General features: G+C 38.8%; 2 protein-coding genes across 3 annotated transcripts; both read right to left on the bottom strand.

Moving 5' to 3' along the window:
* Nucleotides 1–2,584: 2,584 nt before the first annotated feature.
* LOC145091997 (uncharacterized) lies at nt 2,585–5,629 on the bottom strand. 2 transcript variants are annotated; one of them, XM_079029864.1, is made up of 11 exons: nt 5,455–5,629; nt 5,299–5,331; nt 4,467–4,821; nt 4,321–4,354; nt 4,020–4,241; nt 3,850–3,939; nt 3,702–3,767; nt 3,530–3,621; nt 3,345–3,392; nt 2,993–3,166; nt 2,585–2,781 (listed from the first exon to the last, which is right to left on the bottom strand). In XM_079029864.1, the coding sequence occupies exons 3-10, from the start codon at nt 4,793–4,795 to the stop codon at nt 3,058–3,060; spliced, it is 990 nt and encodes a 329-aa protein (XP_078885990.1). In that variant the 5' UTR covers nt 4,796–4,821; nt 5,299–5,331; nt 5,455–5,629; the 3' UTR covers nt 2,585–2,781; nt 2,993–3,057. The 2 variants fall into 2 exon arrangements, with proteins under 2 accessions (XP_078885990.1, XP_078885989.1); XM_079029863.1 differs by lacking the exon at nt 5,299–5,331 and having other exon boundaries at nt 5,455–5,628.
* An 835-nt stretch (nt 5,630–6,464) lies between these two features.
* On the bottom strand, nt 6,465–8,773 carry CAF2 (RNA-binding CRS1 / YhbY (CRM) domain-containing protein). Its single transcript, XM_079029862.1, has 5 exons — nt 7,966–8,773; nt 7,738–7,865; nt 7,428–7,653; nt 7,226–7,353; nt 6,465–7,121 (listed from the first exon to the last, which is right to left on the bottom strand). The coding sequence occupies exons 1-5, from the start codon at nt 8,594–8,596 to the stop codon at nt 6,627–6,629; spliced, it is 1,608 nt and encodes a 535-aa protein (XP_078885988.1). The 5' UTR covers nt 8,597–8,773; the 3' UTR covers nt 6,465–6,626.
* Nucleotides 8,774–17,318: the final 8,545 nt, after the last annotated feature.

The following is a 17,318-nucleotide window of genomic DNA, read 5'->3' as shown; positions in this document are numbered from 1 at the left end:
TGGCTAGATTAGTCATTCTCTCTTTATTTATTTCTTACTTAAATTGGTAACTTAATTAATAGATTCAATAATGTAAAATATAAAGACTTACTTGATAATACAACATAATGATAAAGTATATAAAAATTTTAAGCATGAAACATCACAAGATAAAGCTAATTAATTGTAAATTTTGTAAGACCTCAATTTTCTAATATCGATTAAATGACAAATAATCGTTCCAACATCTCCCAAGATCAATTATAAACTTACTTATAGACTAAATTACAGTGGAAGCAAAATAAAATAAAATAAAATCTTCAATTATAATCCTTTGTTGTCTTGTTGATAAATCATTCTCCTTGGCCTTCCTACTTCCACTTACTAAATAATTTTCTTGGTTGCGCGCATTTAAAGTTTCTAAATGGGTAAGCCTAAAGCCTAGTGAGTTCGTGTTGCATATACATGTTCATCACTTAAAAAAAACATATGGTTTTATCATATATCTTCAATAAATCATACAACAAATATATCACCGAATGAGATAATTTAGGGGAACGATTAATTGTCCAAAGAAAGAATCAAATGTTTATTTCCCTTCTTCTTGAGACAACTCATCATTCATTGTACTCAAGTATTTTAAATATCCAAGGAAATAAATATAAATCTCAATTCTCATCCCCGCCGATCACACACATCCGTCATGCTCACGATAATTAAACACCCCACCTGTTCCCACTAAATATGTCACCCAAAAAAACACACACACAGTAGGCAATAAATTCAAAATAACATTTGCACACAACCATACTTATCATAAAACATATTGTGAATAAATAATTGAAAAGCCGCATATAACCCACATGATAAACATTTATGTGCGACAACCACAAAACACGAAAAACTCACCTCGTAACCGATAAGTTTTAACCGAAGTTTTGTTGCTAACCGGTATCCTATATTCCACCAACAAATTTTTCTAAGGCAACATCCTTATGAGTTCATTTTGGTTCAACTATCTAAATGTCTCATTCGACCAACTAATAATCATTTAGTTACATTAATTGCAACATTCATAATAATTTTTATAAAAATATTTCATTTTTTTTTAAATATCCACATTGATATGATTTTACCTTTATAAACTAATACTCAAATGTTAAAACAAGTAAATCACAAAATAACAATAATTAAAAATACTATAATTAGAAATTTTGAAAACAGTAGGGACCGTTTATATAGGTTATGTTTCCACGTTTAAAAGAAAACATGAGTTTAGTTTAGGAAAATGGAAACTGTCAAATCATATAAACTATAGGGATCACTTTCGTAACTTTTAATATCATATGAAATTTGTTATACGCTTTCTAGTAGAAAATTAGAGCTGGCAGCTTATCAAAAAGTTAGGGAGTTCTTGTATAAATACCACTTTAATTAAAAGGAAATGAGATGAGTTTGTAAGTCCCATTTGAAAAAGAAAAGGTAAGTCATGCATTGTGTTCGACGTATTGAATTATAGACCTTGGTACTGCCACTATCATCGACAAACGAGACTACTAATTTTCTTTTATTTTTAAAGCTGGTTTGGTTTAAAATTTACTGTTTCTTTTACCAAAACTTAACACTTGTGTTTCACCAAATTCAGCTATTCCTTGGCCGAAGAGAGACATATGACTGAACCAAAATACGTAATGAGTTCATATAAATCTACTAAAACAACTTAATCAATCTCAAATCAAAGAAACATACCTTAATTTCTAAAATAGCTTCGAAAACTTTCACGAACTTCAAACCCCGATTTCTATTTTGTTTCTCCAACATTTCTTGCAATTTTTGTGGGCATTACACTCTATTTTATCGTGATGCCCAGGGTTATAACCTTTCTAGTTAACCCAAAAGTCCAAATTTATGACTCTAATCAAAGTGATGGGTTTTGGAATTAAAATTCCATAATTTTTTTATTTACTTCTAATTAATTCCTTAATCATATTATAATAATACATTTAGACCATATATTTATATATTTATTTTAATTTGAGTTATCACATATTAAAATGCAATTTGATTTATAAGTTAACATATTTTTATCATTATAAGATATCAAATATCATTGTCAAAAAATTGAGGCAATTAAGGTCCCATCAAACCTAGCATGATTTCACATATTTTTACTATTAAATTTAAAAGTATATATAATGCTACTGTGAGATGCAACAAAATAGACGGGTTAAAGGTTATATTTTGTGTGCTACAAGTAGTTGATATATTAGTTTAATTTTTGAATTTTTTTTTTTTAAAGTTTTTAAGTTTGACAAGTAAAAAAGTAATACTTAGATTAGCTTTTTAGAAGTTTTAATTTTTTTTTTCCAAATATATCTTTAGTTAATTATGAAAAACATATTCTCCAGCTAACTTATAAGTTAGGATTTACCACCAAGTTATAAACTAAGAGTTAGTTTTTCAGCTAACAACAGTGGTAAATATGTAATTTTTTTATTATGATTGGTTTGACATACAACAGAAATTTGACCCGATTAATTCTTTTGACAAGCTTCATTTTTTAATCAAGTTATTTTTCGTGTACTCAAAGGAAACATAACACAAATGAGTGAGAAATTGTCATCCATAATTTATGTGTGACGACACTATCTACAATATATATAAAATAAAGAGACATGTTTACATTAATATGGCTAATAATATGTTTTCCTAATCTAAACATACAACAGAAATTAGAAATGAAATTAGAATCCCTAATTTACATCACATAATTGAGATTCTGCATCTTCTACTCACCAACTCCTGTACTAACCAAAAGGAAAATTAATATTAACAAACTATATTTTTCAGTAATCAAATTCATTTTCATAAGACAAGTCCTCTCATTTATACGACACAATAATTAAATTCTACACAAAATCGAGACAACCTTTTGCATAGCATCAAAGTACAAGTTTCATTGCATCAGATACAAGTGATTCCAAAAGTAAATTTTAAGAAAGGAGAATCTAACCTTTAGGATCTTGGAGTTAATTCCTTTATTTTTTTTATAAGTAAAATGGTTGAGTTCCTGCTACATTAAGCTCCATTTGTGTCAACAAATCTTGATAATAAAAGTTGCTTCCCTCTAACTAAGAGTGCAAAGATGCCATAAGCAGGGAGATGAATCAATCCCACTCCTAAATACCTGCAAAAATAAATAAATAAATAAATATATATATATATATATATATATATATATATATATATATATATATATATATATATATATATATATGTAGTAAATACTTTGTAGAAAGCCTGTTAAATCAAATTTATAATCATCAAAGATGTTTAACAAAATGTAAATTCAGATAGGAACATACCAAATGGGAGCATATGGAGATGATAAATCAAGAAAGGAATATGGCCACCTGCAATAAGAACACCATGTAAATGTATAAAGAAAAACATACATAGACCAAAGGGTTTTCACCATTTTTTATATAAATGAAGAAACTAAGATTTACATAAATCATTTTAAATATATAAAATAAAGATCTGGGCTTACCACATTGATACACAAGCATGAACGATCCACTGGAAAATGACAAATATACATGTCCATAGACCAAAATATGCCAAACGAAAGAAAGGGAATCGCTGATTAAAAAAAAACTCAAGTTAGTAAAGTCAGAAGTATAAAATTGAAGAACACAGTAAATGGAAAACATGAAACTTACTAGGCGATTGAGAATCATGTCAATAATGAGGAGAATGGCATTGAGAGAATGCATGCTAACATCCAACTGAAATGGACATAAATACCCCTCAAAAATCCATGTTTTTATCTCGTTTTATATATAAGCTCATAGAACATGAAAGACTTACTAAAGTTAAACTGTACCCTGCAGGGGTAAGAAACGGATAGATTATGAACCAAAAGACACTATCAGTGAGTCCAACAGCTCCTGCACATATCTGTTTATTAAGGGAGAAAGTGAGGAAGGGTATTAATGGAAATAACACAAATTGAAGCTTTATTTTTTTGAAAAACTTGCCTGGAAGACTATTTGAAAGAAATATCCCCATATACCAGCAGTCTTTCTCTCATGGGTTTCTTTGTGATTGTTGTTAGGGTTTATGGGGATTCTGTGGGAGTTTAATCCCTCTGAAGGAGCAATGTAAGTGCCTCTTTCTGTGTCTAAAACATGATTGTTATTATCATCATCAACTTCATTCCAATATTTATAACATCCATGAATGGAAAGTGAAGATCCAAGCTACATTATATTAGAAACAAAGATTCAGTATCAAAGGAAACTTTTATAGTTATAGATATAATTAGCAAGAATTTCATACCCCAAAATATACAGTCACCAAAGTAAATGTCCACCTGTTTGTTTATCAGAAACACCACAAAAGGGAATATGTTAGAAAATATAATAACTAAATGGCTTGTGTATTGATTATGAAACATAAAAGGATTGTAATCTGTAGCAACTTACTGAGTGTAAAAGAAAAGTACATCGGGTCCAGCGGTTATCAGATTAGCAATAAGAACTGCTAACATGACACCAAATGCAATTAATCTGTAAACAAGCAACCAAACAGGATGGAGTGCTTTCAAAGAGGTCTTCCAAGTTTCATCTTCATACAAGATCCCAATTGGTTCCACATCATGTTCATCTTCTTTTCTGTGACTTGTTCTTTTGTTGAAGACTTCGTATTTAATGATTAAAATTGCTGCTGCTATCATAGCAATGACGACCCATAATGCACACAGGAAGAACCTCCAGTTCAACCAGTAACTTAGGGTTGTTGTGTCATCAGCCATTGCCAGACCTAGCTAACTTACAGCTCCTATTTGAAGTTCAATATCAAAATTCAGTACACTTTATGAGATTATAATGAAGTTTGTTAAATGATCTTTAGAGAATGAACACAAAATTCAAGCTAATTCCCATGGAGTTCCTAATTGTTTTAAGTTGTGATAATTACACCAAATTTGATACTCAGTCTCACACTGTTTCAAAAATTACAGAATACAAAACCAGCACTACGGTTTTTAGAGATAAACTTAGAGTTTTACGAAATTGATATATAATTTGTCATAAATTTATTGCTCTATCTTAGTAACTATAGCTGATTGCATGCGTCAAAGCTGTAGGAAGAATCATATCAGTTTTAATTTGATATTTGAGATCAAAAGGTTAAAGTGTACTGTTCTGCTTCAACTTTCGGACTAAAAACATGTAATATCGATGGAGTAACAGGCATCAAACTCAAATCATTTGAACTGGAACAAAAAAAAAAACTAAGAAAGGAAAATTTAGTCACATGAGAATCCAGATAAAGCTATGGCATCAATGGCTGAACGCAGAGTGCAGGTTTGTGACGTTAAAGAACAACGCCATGAAGGGAACAAAAAAATATGATTAGAAAATATGAAGCTGAAACATTGAGAAATAGCAGAGAGGTTAGTTGTGGAATTACCTGTGATAATTGATGATTATCAGAGTTTCAAACAGAAAGGTTTAGGGTTTGAGAAATTGAGGGAGAACCGCCATTAAGAAAGCAAGTAGAATTGAGTAAAGGAACACCAACCGCAACCGCAACCTACTACGGCCAATCAAGGTCAACATCTTCACTGTGTACTATATTCATTTCGATCTATGGTCACTTTTGCTCATACGTTGTAATTATATTTATTACAACATATTTAATATAATAAACTTCTTATTTTAATAATTTAATATAATAAATTTATTATCATTTACGTATATATAATATATAATAGATTATAATTATGTCTTGGATTATCTTTTTAGTTAACTCTATTTCTTATCATTTTTAGTATAAACGTACCAAAGAATTGAAGTGAATTCATCAATTACGATTATGATTATTAAATAATAATAATAATAATAATAATAATGTATGTTTTATTTAGATTTATATAATGACATAAACTATTTCATATATGCTAAATCATTGTCTTTATAGTAAAGATGTTACACTCAATTCAAGGCATTTTGTTAACCAATAACATATACAAAAATGTATTTAATATAGTATCATTTAAGGGATAACGCCATTAAATAAAGATGTACCTTTTCATTTATCTCGCCTCGTTCACTAAATTTTGTTTGGTCCATATGTCACCAGATGTGTTCACATGGAATTTATGTGACAAAGACACATCAATATTTTCCTTTCGTGTATATTTCAATTAAATTTAGATATAAAACTTATATTACTATTATTTTAATTAAATTTCTCTCTCATATAGTTTCCCCACTTATACAATTTCATTCATCCAAAAGAAGCACTTGTTAAGTCGCCCATTATATATCACTGCATTTGAAAGCTTAATTATATAAACAACACGGTGAAAAATCTTTTTTTTTCTATATTTAGTTTATAAACAATGAAAATAGCAAAATCCAGTTACAATAATAAATCAAACAATTAAACAAGCTATTAGCAAAAATGCAAAAAAAAAAAAAAGGAAATTAAAACATATTATAACGTGCAAGAATGAGAATTTTGGACATAAAATCCAATTGCATTTTCATTGCCCTTAATAAAAGTCATTTTTACGACTACCGAAATCAATTGATTGAATTCCGAAACTATATATATATACAGCGGAATCGGAATCGGAATCATCTGTAACTCCCATTTGGCCTCCATTCATCACTGTCCCTCAGCTGTTCTGCTAAGAAATCAACTGGCAATGATCCCGGAGGAGCTGACTTCTGACTGAAATCATCATATTCATCATCAGAATCTTCATCAAAGTAACTCTCATCTTCACTGTAATCCCCCTCTTCAAAATCTTCATTTGACACGATTTCTGCAGGATATGAATGCTCTGCCACCTGTGAAACTGTCTCAAACTCCTCCACCACTTTCAACAGATCATCGGGTCCCACCCCAATATCTTCCAACAACATCGCCTTGTTTGACTCAATGGCTCGTCTCCATAACAATGTCATTTTTGGGCTTGAAATAGATGATACTCTCTTTGACTTGTAAAAGTCAACTTCAGTGTTGTTTTCTGATATAGGTGCACCATGGTACATAGATTTCCAATCACGACCTCTCCAAATCAAGATTTGTTCATCATCAAAAGATAGCAGCACACAAGGGACTAATTCCTAGAGAAAAGAAAACATCATTCATCATCAATAGATTAAATAACTTTTTTTTTTTCTGACTTAATACAGAAAGAACAACTTAATAGAGAAAGTCAGGATAAAACCTTTAACTTAGCCCCAAGCTTTTTGTAATCACTTGCATGCATCCCTGTACAGTCAATCTTCACCAATGCAGACTCTTCAAAAGCTTGTCTCACATCTTTTACTAGATTAAGGTACACTCCATTTTTTGCTGTAAAAGAATAAAGAAATTCAAACTATCAAGTGCAAAATTGAGCATCGAGAGCGGATGTGTAATGAAGTTACCTAGTTTACAAATTGGGGGAAGTTTTTTCCCTTTTATTCTCAACTCATCGGCTTCTTCTTTAGTCAAACCTTCAGGTGCTTCTTGTATGAGTTTCGGGTAAACTGGGGTTGCAGGTTTCCATAGCATCACAGGATATTGTGGACGAGTGTTATGATCATAGTGCCTACCACGGAAAAGATAAAGCACACCACCAGTTTTAAGAATAATTTTACCACCAGTCTTCTCCTGTTGTTTGAACTAATCTTTAGCACTAGCACATGATGAAAAATGAAAATCCCAAGATGGTTTAATTAGATTGAATCAAAGAACCTGAAGAACTCGACAAACGTTTCTCATGTCAACAGTGGGAACTCCAAGGCATCGGACTTTACAGACAGGATCTCTCCTCCAGTGGGAATGTATCAGTTCCAGCATATTATGCGTCAATCCATCCCTTCCTAGAAGATCCAATTTATGAGTTAAAACCATTTCTGTTTCACTAGTGAACTGTAATCGCGATTATATGCAATTTGTAGGTTGTTTATATGTGCATCTTACCAAGATTGACCTGGCGATTACTAGAAATGTGAAGTTTAACAAGCTCTAGTCTCTCTGCTCTACTTAGTGGCTTCCCAAGCACTTCCTCCCTCGGCTTCACCTCAAAATTCCCAAGCTCATACGGTTTCAACATCTCCAGTTGCTTGGAATTGGAATTGTTACCCGGATTCAATGACTCGAAAAGCTTAATTTTCCTGGTTGATTTCTTCAATGGCGCCTTACCAGTCCAAGGCCTTGGCATAGTGGGCGGCGCGAATGGCAGAAAAGCTGGCTCACGAATGGCAATTGGCTTGGCTCGGGGAATTTCGGAGTAACTGTACTGGAATTCAAATGGGGCACCGGGGAGCTGGTAGGATACACCGGATTCACCTACGACGACGGAACGGTCTCCGTCTGAGGAAACAACTTCACCATCTCTAACAGGTTTGTAGTATTTGGAGCGGCGGTGGAAGGTTTTGAAGGCGGGGTTTGATTGGGGTTTTGGTGATGGTGGTTTTGGGGATTTGCGGACTGGTGGATATTTGGGAATTGGGATTGGGGGTTTGATGGTTTTCGGAGATGGGGGTGGGGGTGGGGGTGTGGGGAGGGAGGAGAAGAGATTTGGATTTGGGAGAGATGCTAAAATCGCCATTTTCGATTACAGATAGAGATATTCACAGAGGTTCCTTCACTTGCAGATGAAAAAAGAGACAAGGGAGACTCACCTGTACCGTATCTTCATACTCATGATACGACGTCGTTCGTGTTGGGATACATTCAGTCATCAGTTCAGACGAAGAGATAAACCGGCAAATCAAAACGGTCGATCATGAGCAATTTGGATGAAGATAAACCGGGGAAATTTTTGGAGATATCTTGAAGTGATGATACGACGTCGTTCCTTTGTTATTTAGTTAAAAAAGTATAATCCATAAAAGTTTAACTTAATTTCGCTTTTGGGAAATATAAATAAATCACTCCACTTTTGGAAAACTATAAATAAATCGCTATCACCTTGTTCCCGAGTTTTTTGTAAATTCATTAAAGGAAAGGGAAGGAAAATATTAACGGAAGGAAAGGGAGGGGAAGGAAAATTTTATTTAATCCGTGTTCCCGAGTTCGAAGGAAATGAAAGTAAAATTTTTAGTTTATGTGTTCCCGAGTTAGGAGGGAAAAGAGAAGAAAATTAAAAGATTACAATTATACCCCTATTTACACATTATGTTAAGAACATGTAAACAATATGAATAAACTACAATTGAAATCAAAATCAATCAAAAACATTTAATCAAACTATCAACTAATGAAATAAACTCAATTCAACAATGAAAACCCAGAAAATCAAAATTCCCCCTCTTACAAATGAAGTCCAATGCAACCTACTTTAAAAAAAAAAAACAAATCCCATAAAACCTAAAGATATGATTCAATTTTTAGCTTCACTCATCATCTTTCTTAAAAAGATCTTCCTCATCCTCATTGAAGAACTAAAAATTGTCCTAGCATCGACTTGATTACGTGATAAATATATGAAAGCATCCGCAAATTCATCGTCATCCAAACCCATCAACTCTAACTCTTTCTCGATTTCCTCACCTGTATAGTCACGAGATTTGTTCCCTTCCCTCATAACATCAACGATTTCTTTAAATGTTTGCACAATATTATGTTCAAAAGATTCTGGTTGAGGTTGAGGTTCAGGTTCAGTTTCAGCTACTACTTCATCTTCATCTTGAAGTTTGCTTTCTAGTTTTCTTTTTTTACTCTTCAGCTTCTTTGCTTTTGAACTCCCATCAGGTGAAACATCTGTTGCTGATACTATTTGAATGTCCTCATCATCATCTTTGTGTACATTCTCCAAACTTACCTCCTTATTTGCCATTAGTTTTTCCACATCAGCAATTTTTTCTATTTTAATTTCTTTGGATTTGCTTAACCGGACGTTTTTTTCTTTTGTTGTCTCCGCTTTTGATCCCGATGCTCTATCATCTGAAAATAACATCTCCAACTGATTGTAATTTGAAATCTTTTTGGTCCTGAATGCAGCTGCTTCAGGGTTCGCCTGTTTATAAACAAACCAAAAAATTAATTAGTAAAGTTAATGGTAAAAAAGTTATATAAAACAATGAATCAAACGTAAAACCAACACATACTTTAATTAATTGCTCCCATACTTCATCCTCTGCTTCAATGTGTTTTGTTTGAGAATTCCATGAGAACCCATTCAACGAAGTACCCCGATACATATCAAACCATTTACTAAAATTACCTTTTAAAGTTTTCATTATGTTTTTAAGTTGATCTTTTGTAATAGACTTGTTAAACTCTTTACTCAACCCTGCAATCATGTTCGCATATGCTTGCGAAGTGAATGTACCATTCACCCGATTACCTATATCATCTTCCTTTACAAGAGCTTCAACTAGAGCATTATCCATATTATCTGTCCATGTCAAATTTTCTTTTTTCACAACACTTCCATCTGCTGCCCTTTTGTTCATGATTGCTTTGTACATATAAAGATAACATAACCATAAATACATTATTAAAACTTGTACAAATATTTATAAAAAAGAAAGGGCTCATAATTTAAATAACACCATCAAAAAAAGAAATTGCAAATGTCACTACAAAATTAAACTAAACTAACAGAATGAAATAAAACTAATAAATCGTTGATCTACTATAAAACTAATTAGACATATCTATTTCATTGTTTGGTTTCAACAAGTAATCATTCCACATTTGAGTTGTAATAGCGTTCCTCAATTCCTCAGCCCCATCACTACGCACACGTCCGTTATTAACATCATGTCTCACTTGTTGTGGTTGTTCATCCAACACCTCTTGTAAGACTTCATGTTCAAGTTTTTTATCACGATCCTCGTCTAGTAAAAAATTATGTAAGATACAACATGCCACAAAAATGTCCGATTGTGTGTCGCAAGAGTAAAAAGGTTCTTGTGAACTTCTAACGATTGGGAGCCTTCTTTTTAAAACACCAAACGACCGTTCTATTGCGTTACGTAAAGAAGCATGTCTAAGATTGAACAACTCTTTTGCATTAACTGGGGGGTGAGCAGAATACTCTTTCAAATGTGAAACGACCCAAAAATTTCGTTTTTCAACATAACCAAAAACCATAATCTGAGTGTCATATCATAAAACCATACATGATGTATCTCAAAATAATAATAAAACACTGTGCGGAAAACTGTATCATATCCATGTCATATAAAAATCAAGAACTAAAATCAACTCCCAGGATAAAAGTTGAAGCTGTGGTGTGTGCGATGCCATCAACCCGAGCTCTTCCCTCTGCTAGCGGAAGTACCTGAAACCAAAACTGAAACTGTAAGCACGAAGCTTAGTGAGCTCCCCCAAATACCACATACCAGACAATAATATATCAAGCACATACTGGGGCCTTGCCCCCTCCATCGGACCGAAGTCCGAAGCTGACTGACTGGGACCTTGTCCCCTACATCGGACCGAAATCTGAAGCTCACATCTGACCGAAGTCCGAAGCTGACTGGGACCTTGTCCCCTACATCGAACCGAAGTCCGAAGCTGACATCGAACCGAAGTCCGAAGCTGACTGGGACCTTGTCCCCTACATCGAACCGAAGTCCGAAGCTGACATCGGACCGGAGTCTGAAGCTGACTGATCATAACATGAACGTATCACTTAACATGAACACACATAATCCTGTCTGAGCCACGAAGGCATCAAACATGCTAACTACTGCATCGGATAAAAATCCGGATACTACTGCTAGTTAAACTGGCCGGCATTGTGGCCTTAGACCCGTTCCTACTGAAAGGGAACTCACCTCGTGAACTGGCTGCTGAGTGAATAGCTCTGAGGGCTAACTGCTGCTGCTCCGGTATCTCCCCGGCTACAAGTCCATAAACACACTCAATCAAATACTAAACACTGCACTGGGTAAAATGACTCTTTTACCCTTGGTCAAAGTCAACTCTCGGTCAAAGTCAACTCTCGGTCAAAGTCAACCCACAGTTGACCTGACTCGCCGAGTTGGGCCGCCAACTCGCCGTGTCCCTATTCTCACTCCTCGACCATACGCGCTGCTACTCGTCGAGTATGGCATCGACTCGACGAGTACTCATTCGATCCAAGAACTCAGACAATCTTCATCCGACTCGCCGAGTCATATGAACAACTCGACGAGTTGTTCTTGAGCTTAAGAAGATTGCCTTGGACTCGTCGAGTTGTATGAACAACTCGCCGAGTCCCTCCATTACGGAGTCTACCCTCAAACTCGTTGAGTCCACTCCACTACTCACTGGGCCCACTCGACATCGCTCAAAAGAAAGAAATCGGGGACTCGCGACTCGACTCGCCGAGTCGTTCTTCCGACTCGTCGAGTCACCGCCATGCAACTATTCTACACTCGATTCTGCTCGAATCCAATACATACAAATGATAGATCTGAGTCCAATAAGCTGATTTACCACGTAAAGTTTCCAACTTTACGTGTACAAACACATGAACAAGGGAATAAAGGCTAAAGGATGCTTAAAAGGGGTAGATCTAGGGTTAATATGTAGAATAACTCCATAAAGGCAATAGATCTAGGCTCTACAACTCCTAAATGAGCAGATCTAAGGTTATCTCGGCATAAGAGAGCTTCCATATCAACATAAGGCTTTGAGAAAGGCATTAACAAGATCTAGAAAGGGTTTTAAGGCATAAAAGAGAAGGAAAACTGAAGAATACCTCAAAGAGCTCTTGCTTTCCCTTGAATCTCTGCTCTACAATCCTTTTCCTTGCTCCTTTCTTCTTCTCCTTCTTCAAGCCTTCACAATAGCACACAAAATCACTTAGAATCACTCAAGAACGAATTAGGGTTTTCTCACAGCTTTAGAGGGTGAAGGAGGCGAGATTGGGGGCTATAAGGTGGCTTAAATAGTGGGTAACCCGGGGATTTAGGGTTTCTCCCAGACGGACAGACTCGCCGAGTCGCCAGCTAACACGTGCTCGAAAACCCGACCCTACTCGGCGAGTCAGGCTATGAAATCGCCGAGTCCCTCTTATAAAACTTCAAAATAAATACCAAGGAATTATCATACCAGAGACGGGTCGTTACAATTCTCCCCCACTTATCTCAGACTTCGTCCTCGAAGTCTGCTATGGCTGAATCTGCAAATATCTCTGGGTAGTGCTCCCCCATCTCCTCCTCAGCCTCCCACGTCCATTCTGATCCCTTCCGGTGCTGCCAATGCACCTTCACTAACTGAATTACCTTGTTCCTCAAGGTCTTGGTCTTCCGGTCCAGAATCGCGACCGGCCTCTCAATATAATTCAGGCTACTATCAACCTGAATATCCTCTAGGGGAACGACTGCTGACTCATCCACCAGACACTTCCTCAACTGAGACACATGGAAAGTGTTGTGGATCTGACTAAGCTCCTCAGGAAGATCTAACCGATAAGCAACCCGACCCACCCGGGCCAAAACCCTGAAAGGACCAATAAATCTGGGGCCCAACTTGCCCCTCTTCCGGAACCTGATGACACCCTTCCAAGGTGAGACCTTCAGAAGGACCATATCCCCCACCTGGAACTCCAAGTCCGAACGCCTCCTATCGGCGTAGCTCTTCTGTCGACTCTGAGCAGTCTGCAGTCTACTACGGACCTGCTGGATCAACTCAGTCGTCTTGAGCACCACCTCCGTGCTCCCGATGACCTGCTGACCGACCTCGCCCCAACAAATCGGGGTCCTACACTTCCTCCCATACAACATCTCAAAGGGAGGTCGATCAATGCTCGCATGATAACTGTTGTTATACGAGAATTCCACTAATGGAAGATACGTATCCCAACTGCCACCGAAATCTATGACACATGCCCTAAGCATGTCCTCGAGAGTTTGAATCGTCCTCTCGCTCTGCCCGTCTGTCTGAGGGTGGAAAGCGGTGCTGAAATGGAGACGAGTACCCATCTCGTCGTGGAACCGCTTCCAGAACCTGGATGTGAAACGGACATCTCGGTCAGACACCACCGATACCGGCACTCCATGACGTGCCACAATCTCTCGCACATAGATATCGGCTAACTTTTCCGCCGATATTCTCTCCTGGATCGGAATAAAATGGGCACTCTTCGTCAACCGATCCACTACTACCCATATCGAATCCACTCCTCGTGCGGTCCTGGGAAGCTTGGTGACAAAATCCATGGTGATGTCCTCCCATTTCCACACGGGAATGTCTAACGGCTGCATCCTGCCGTGAGGTCTCTGGTGCTCCGCCTTGACCTTCCGGCAGGTCAGGCATCTCTCGACGTTCCAGGCGACGTCCCGCTTCATGCAGGGCCACCAATAATCAGGTCGAAGATCTCGATACATCTTCGTCGCCCCTGGGTGGATAGAAAACCGAGACTTATGAGCCTCATCCATCAACACTTGTCGTACTCCACCCCAGTACGGTACCCACACTCTCCCGTGAAGCGTCAGCAAACTACGACTATCATAATCAAACGAGGCTACTCGGCCCACGATCCTCTCACACTTCTGTCTCTCCTCCTTGAGGCCCTCCACCTGAGCCTCCTTGATCCTCTCCAACAACGGAGTGATCACTGTCATCCTCAAACATAGATCTCTGATAGGGGCCGCCGACACTTTGCGGCTCAGGGCGTCGGCCATCACGTTGGCCTTCCCTGGATGGTAAAGGATCTCACAATCGTAATCCTTTAGCACATCCAACCACCTCCTCTGCCTCATGTTCAGACTCGGCTGATCCATAAGGTACCTCAAACTCTTGTGATCCGTGTAAATAGTACAACTGACCCCATAAAGGTAATGCCTCCAAATCTTGAGGGCAAACACAACTGCCCCCAGCTCCAAATCATGGGTAGGATAATTAGCCTCGTGAGGCTTCAACTGTCTCGAGGCATAAGCTATCACATGACCTCGCTGCATCAAAACTGCTCCCATACCTGTGATCGAGGCATCACAATAGACTACGAAGTCCTCTACTCCCTCTGGCAAGGTAAGGATCGGAGCCTCGTACAACCTCTGCCTGAGGGTCTCGAACGCTGTCTGCTGCTCCGGACCCCAACGAAATACCACTGACTTCTTGGTCAGTCGGGTGAGCGGCACTGCTATCTTGGAGAAATCCTGAATAAATCTCCGATAATACCCTGCCAACCCTAGGAAGCTCCGAATCTCAGATGGAGACTTCGGGACCTCCCACTGCATCACGGCCTCAATCTTGGCCGGATCTACCAAAATACCCTTCTGGTTGACGAGGTGACCAAGGAACTGCACCTCGCGCAACCAGAACTCACATTTTGAGAACTTTGCGAAAAGTCTCTCCCTCCTCAAAGCCTCCAGCACCTCCCGCAGGTGCTCCTTGTGCTGCTCCCGCGTCTTGGAATATACCAAGATATCATCTATGAACACTATCACTGACCGATCCAGCATCGGCCTACACACGCGGTTCATGAGATCCATAAACGCGGCTGGAGCATTGGTGAACCCAAATGGCATCACCACAAACTCATAATGACCATACCTGGTCCTGAAAGCAGTCTTCTGTACATCCTCATCTCTAACCCGCATCTGATGATAACCGGAGCGTAGATCGATCTTGGAGAACCAAGACGCTCCCTGAAGCTGATCAAACAAATCATCTATCCTCGGAAGTGGGTAACGGTTCTTCACCGTTACCTTATTCAACTCCCGATAATCTATACACATACGATGCGACCCATCCTTCTTCCTCACAAACAGGATCGGCGCTCCCCAAGGTGAACTGCTCGGCCTAATGAAACCCTTGTCTAACAGCTCCTGCAGCTGTGTAGACAACTCCTGCATCTCAGGGGGAGCTAGTCGATACGGTGCTTTGGCTATCGGAGTCGCACCAGGAATTAGGTCGATCCTGAACTCGACCTGTCTCTCAGGAGGTATCCCCGGCAAATCCTCGGGAAACACGTCCGGGTAGTCTCGAACAATAGGAACATCATCAACTGTCGTCTTGCCCTTCTCCCGGGCATCCAAAATGTAAGCTACAAAACCGGCGCAACCCTGCTGAACATAGCGCCTCGCCCTTGCGGCGGAACAAAAGGTCGGTCCTCGCTGTGGCCTCTCGCCCTGAATCACTAACTCTCCCCCACTGGGAGTGCGAACCCTCACTAGCTGAAGCTCACAATCAATCACCGCCCCATTGGGGCTTAGCCAATCCATGCCCACAATAACCTTATTCCCTCGCAGGGGAATAGGTACCAGATCCACTGAAAAGTGCTCATCAAATAACTGAAGAGAACACCCTCTATGCACTCTGCCGACCCTCACGGTCCTATCATCTGCTATCTCAACCTCTAATGGACAATCCAGCTCCCTAGGAGCTCTACTAAATCTCTTGCTAAGCGCAAGCGATACAAATGATCGGGTAGCCCCCGAATCGAACAATACCAAGGCCGAAATGTCGTTCACAGAGAACGAACCTAAATAAAACATACAATCATAAGCAATATTCAATCAATGATAATAAATAAGAGATGAAGAGAAGATACATACCCGTCACCACATCAGGAGTCGCCCGCGCCTCCTCTGCTGTCATCTGAAAAGCCCTACTCTTCGCCACTGGCGCATCAGCTCGGCCCTGTCGGCCATCTGTAATCCTCAAAGTAGCAGGGGCAGGTGCAGCCACCTTCCCTGCTGCAGCTAAACTCGGACACTGGGACTTTTTATGTCCCCTCTGATTGCACTGAAAGCAAATCAGATCTAATGCTGCAACGACAGTAGCAGGAGCCGTACAATCCCTACTCAATTGTCCAATCCGACCGCACTTGTAGCAGCCGGAACTCCCTACCTTGCACGCTCCTTCGTGCATCTTCCCTCACCTACCACATCGACCGTGGCTAGGCTGTCCCCTGGACCTGTGATCTGAAACCCTGGGCTTTTTTCCCGAACCGCCTGAACCCGAAACCGCCTCCGGATTCCTCTTCTTCTCCATCTCGAGATCAATCTCCCTCTCCCGAGCCCTAGCAATCATATCTTCCAGCGTTTTACAGCTGGACCGGCTCACAAACTGGCGAATATCGCTCTGCAACATCTCATGATATCAGGCCTTCTTCATTTCCTCATCAGCTACGTACTGAGGAACGAGAAGAGCCCTCTCCCTGAACTTGGCGGTGATCTCCGCCACTGTCTTTGTAGTCTGGGTGAGGTCCTGAAACTCCCTAGCTAGCTGTTGCACCTCAATGACTGGTGCAAACTCCGCCCTGAACCTGGTAGAGAAATCAGCCCAGGTCATGGCGTCCAATGCTGCATCATCCCCAATGGCATGTCCGACCTCCTCCCACCAATCCCGTGCCCTGTCCTTCAGAAGACAGGACGCCAATCTGA

The sequence above is a fragment of the Lactuca serriola genome, chromosome 3, assembly GCF_051521515.1.
Source record: "Lactuca serriola cultivar US96UC23 chromosome 3, Lser_US96UC23_V15, whole genome shotgun sequence".
In the NCBI taxonomy this organism is placed as follows: Eukaryota; Viridiplantae; Streptophyta; class Magnoliopsida; order Asterales; family Asteraceae; genus Lactuca; species Lactuca serriola.
The sequence above is the reverse complement of the archived record's forward strand: the minus strand, read 5'-3'. Positions and strand labels throughout refer to the sequence as shown.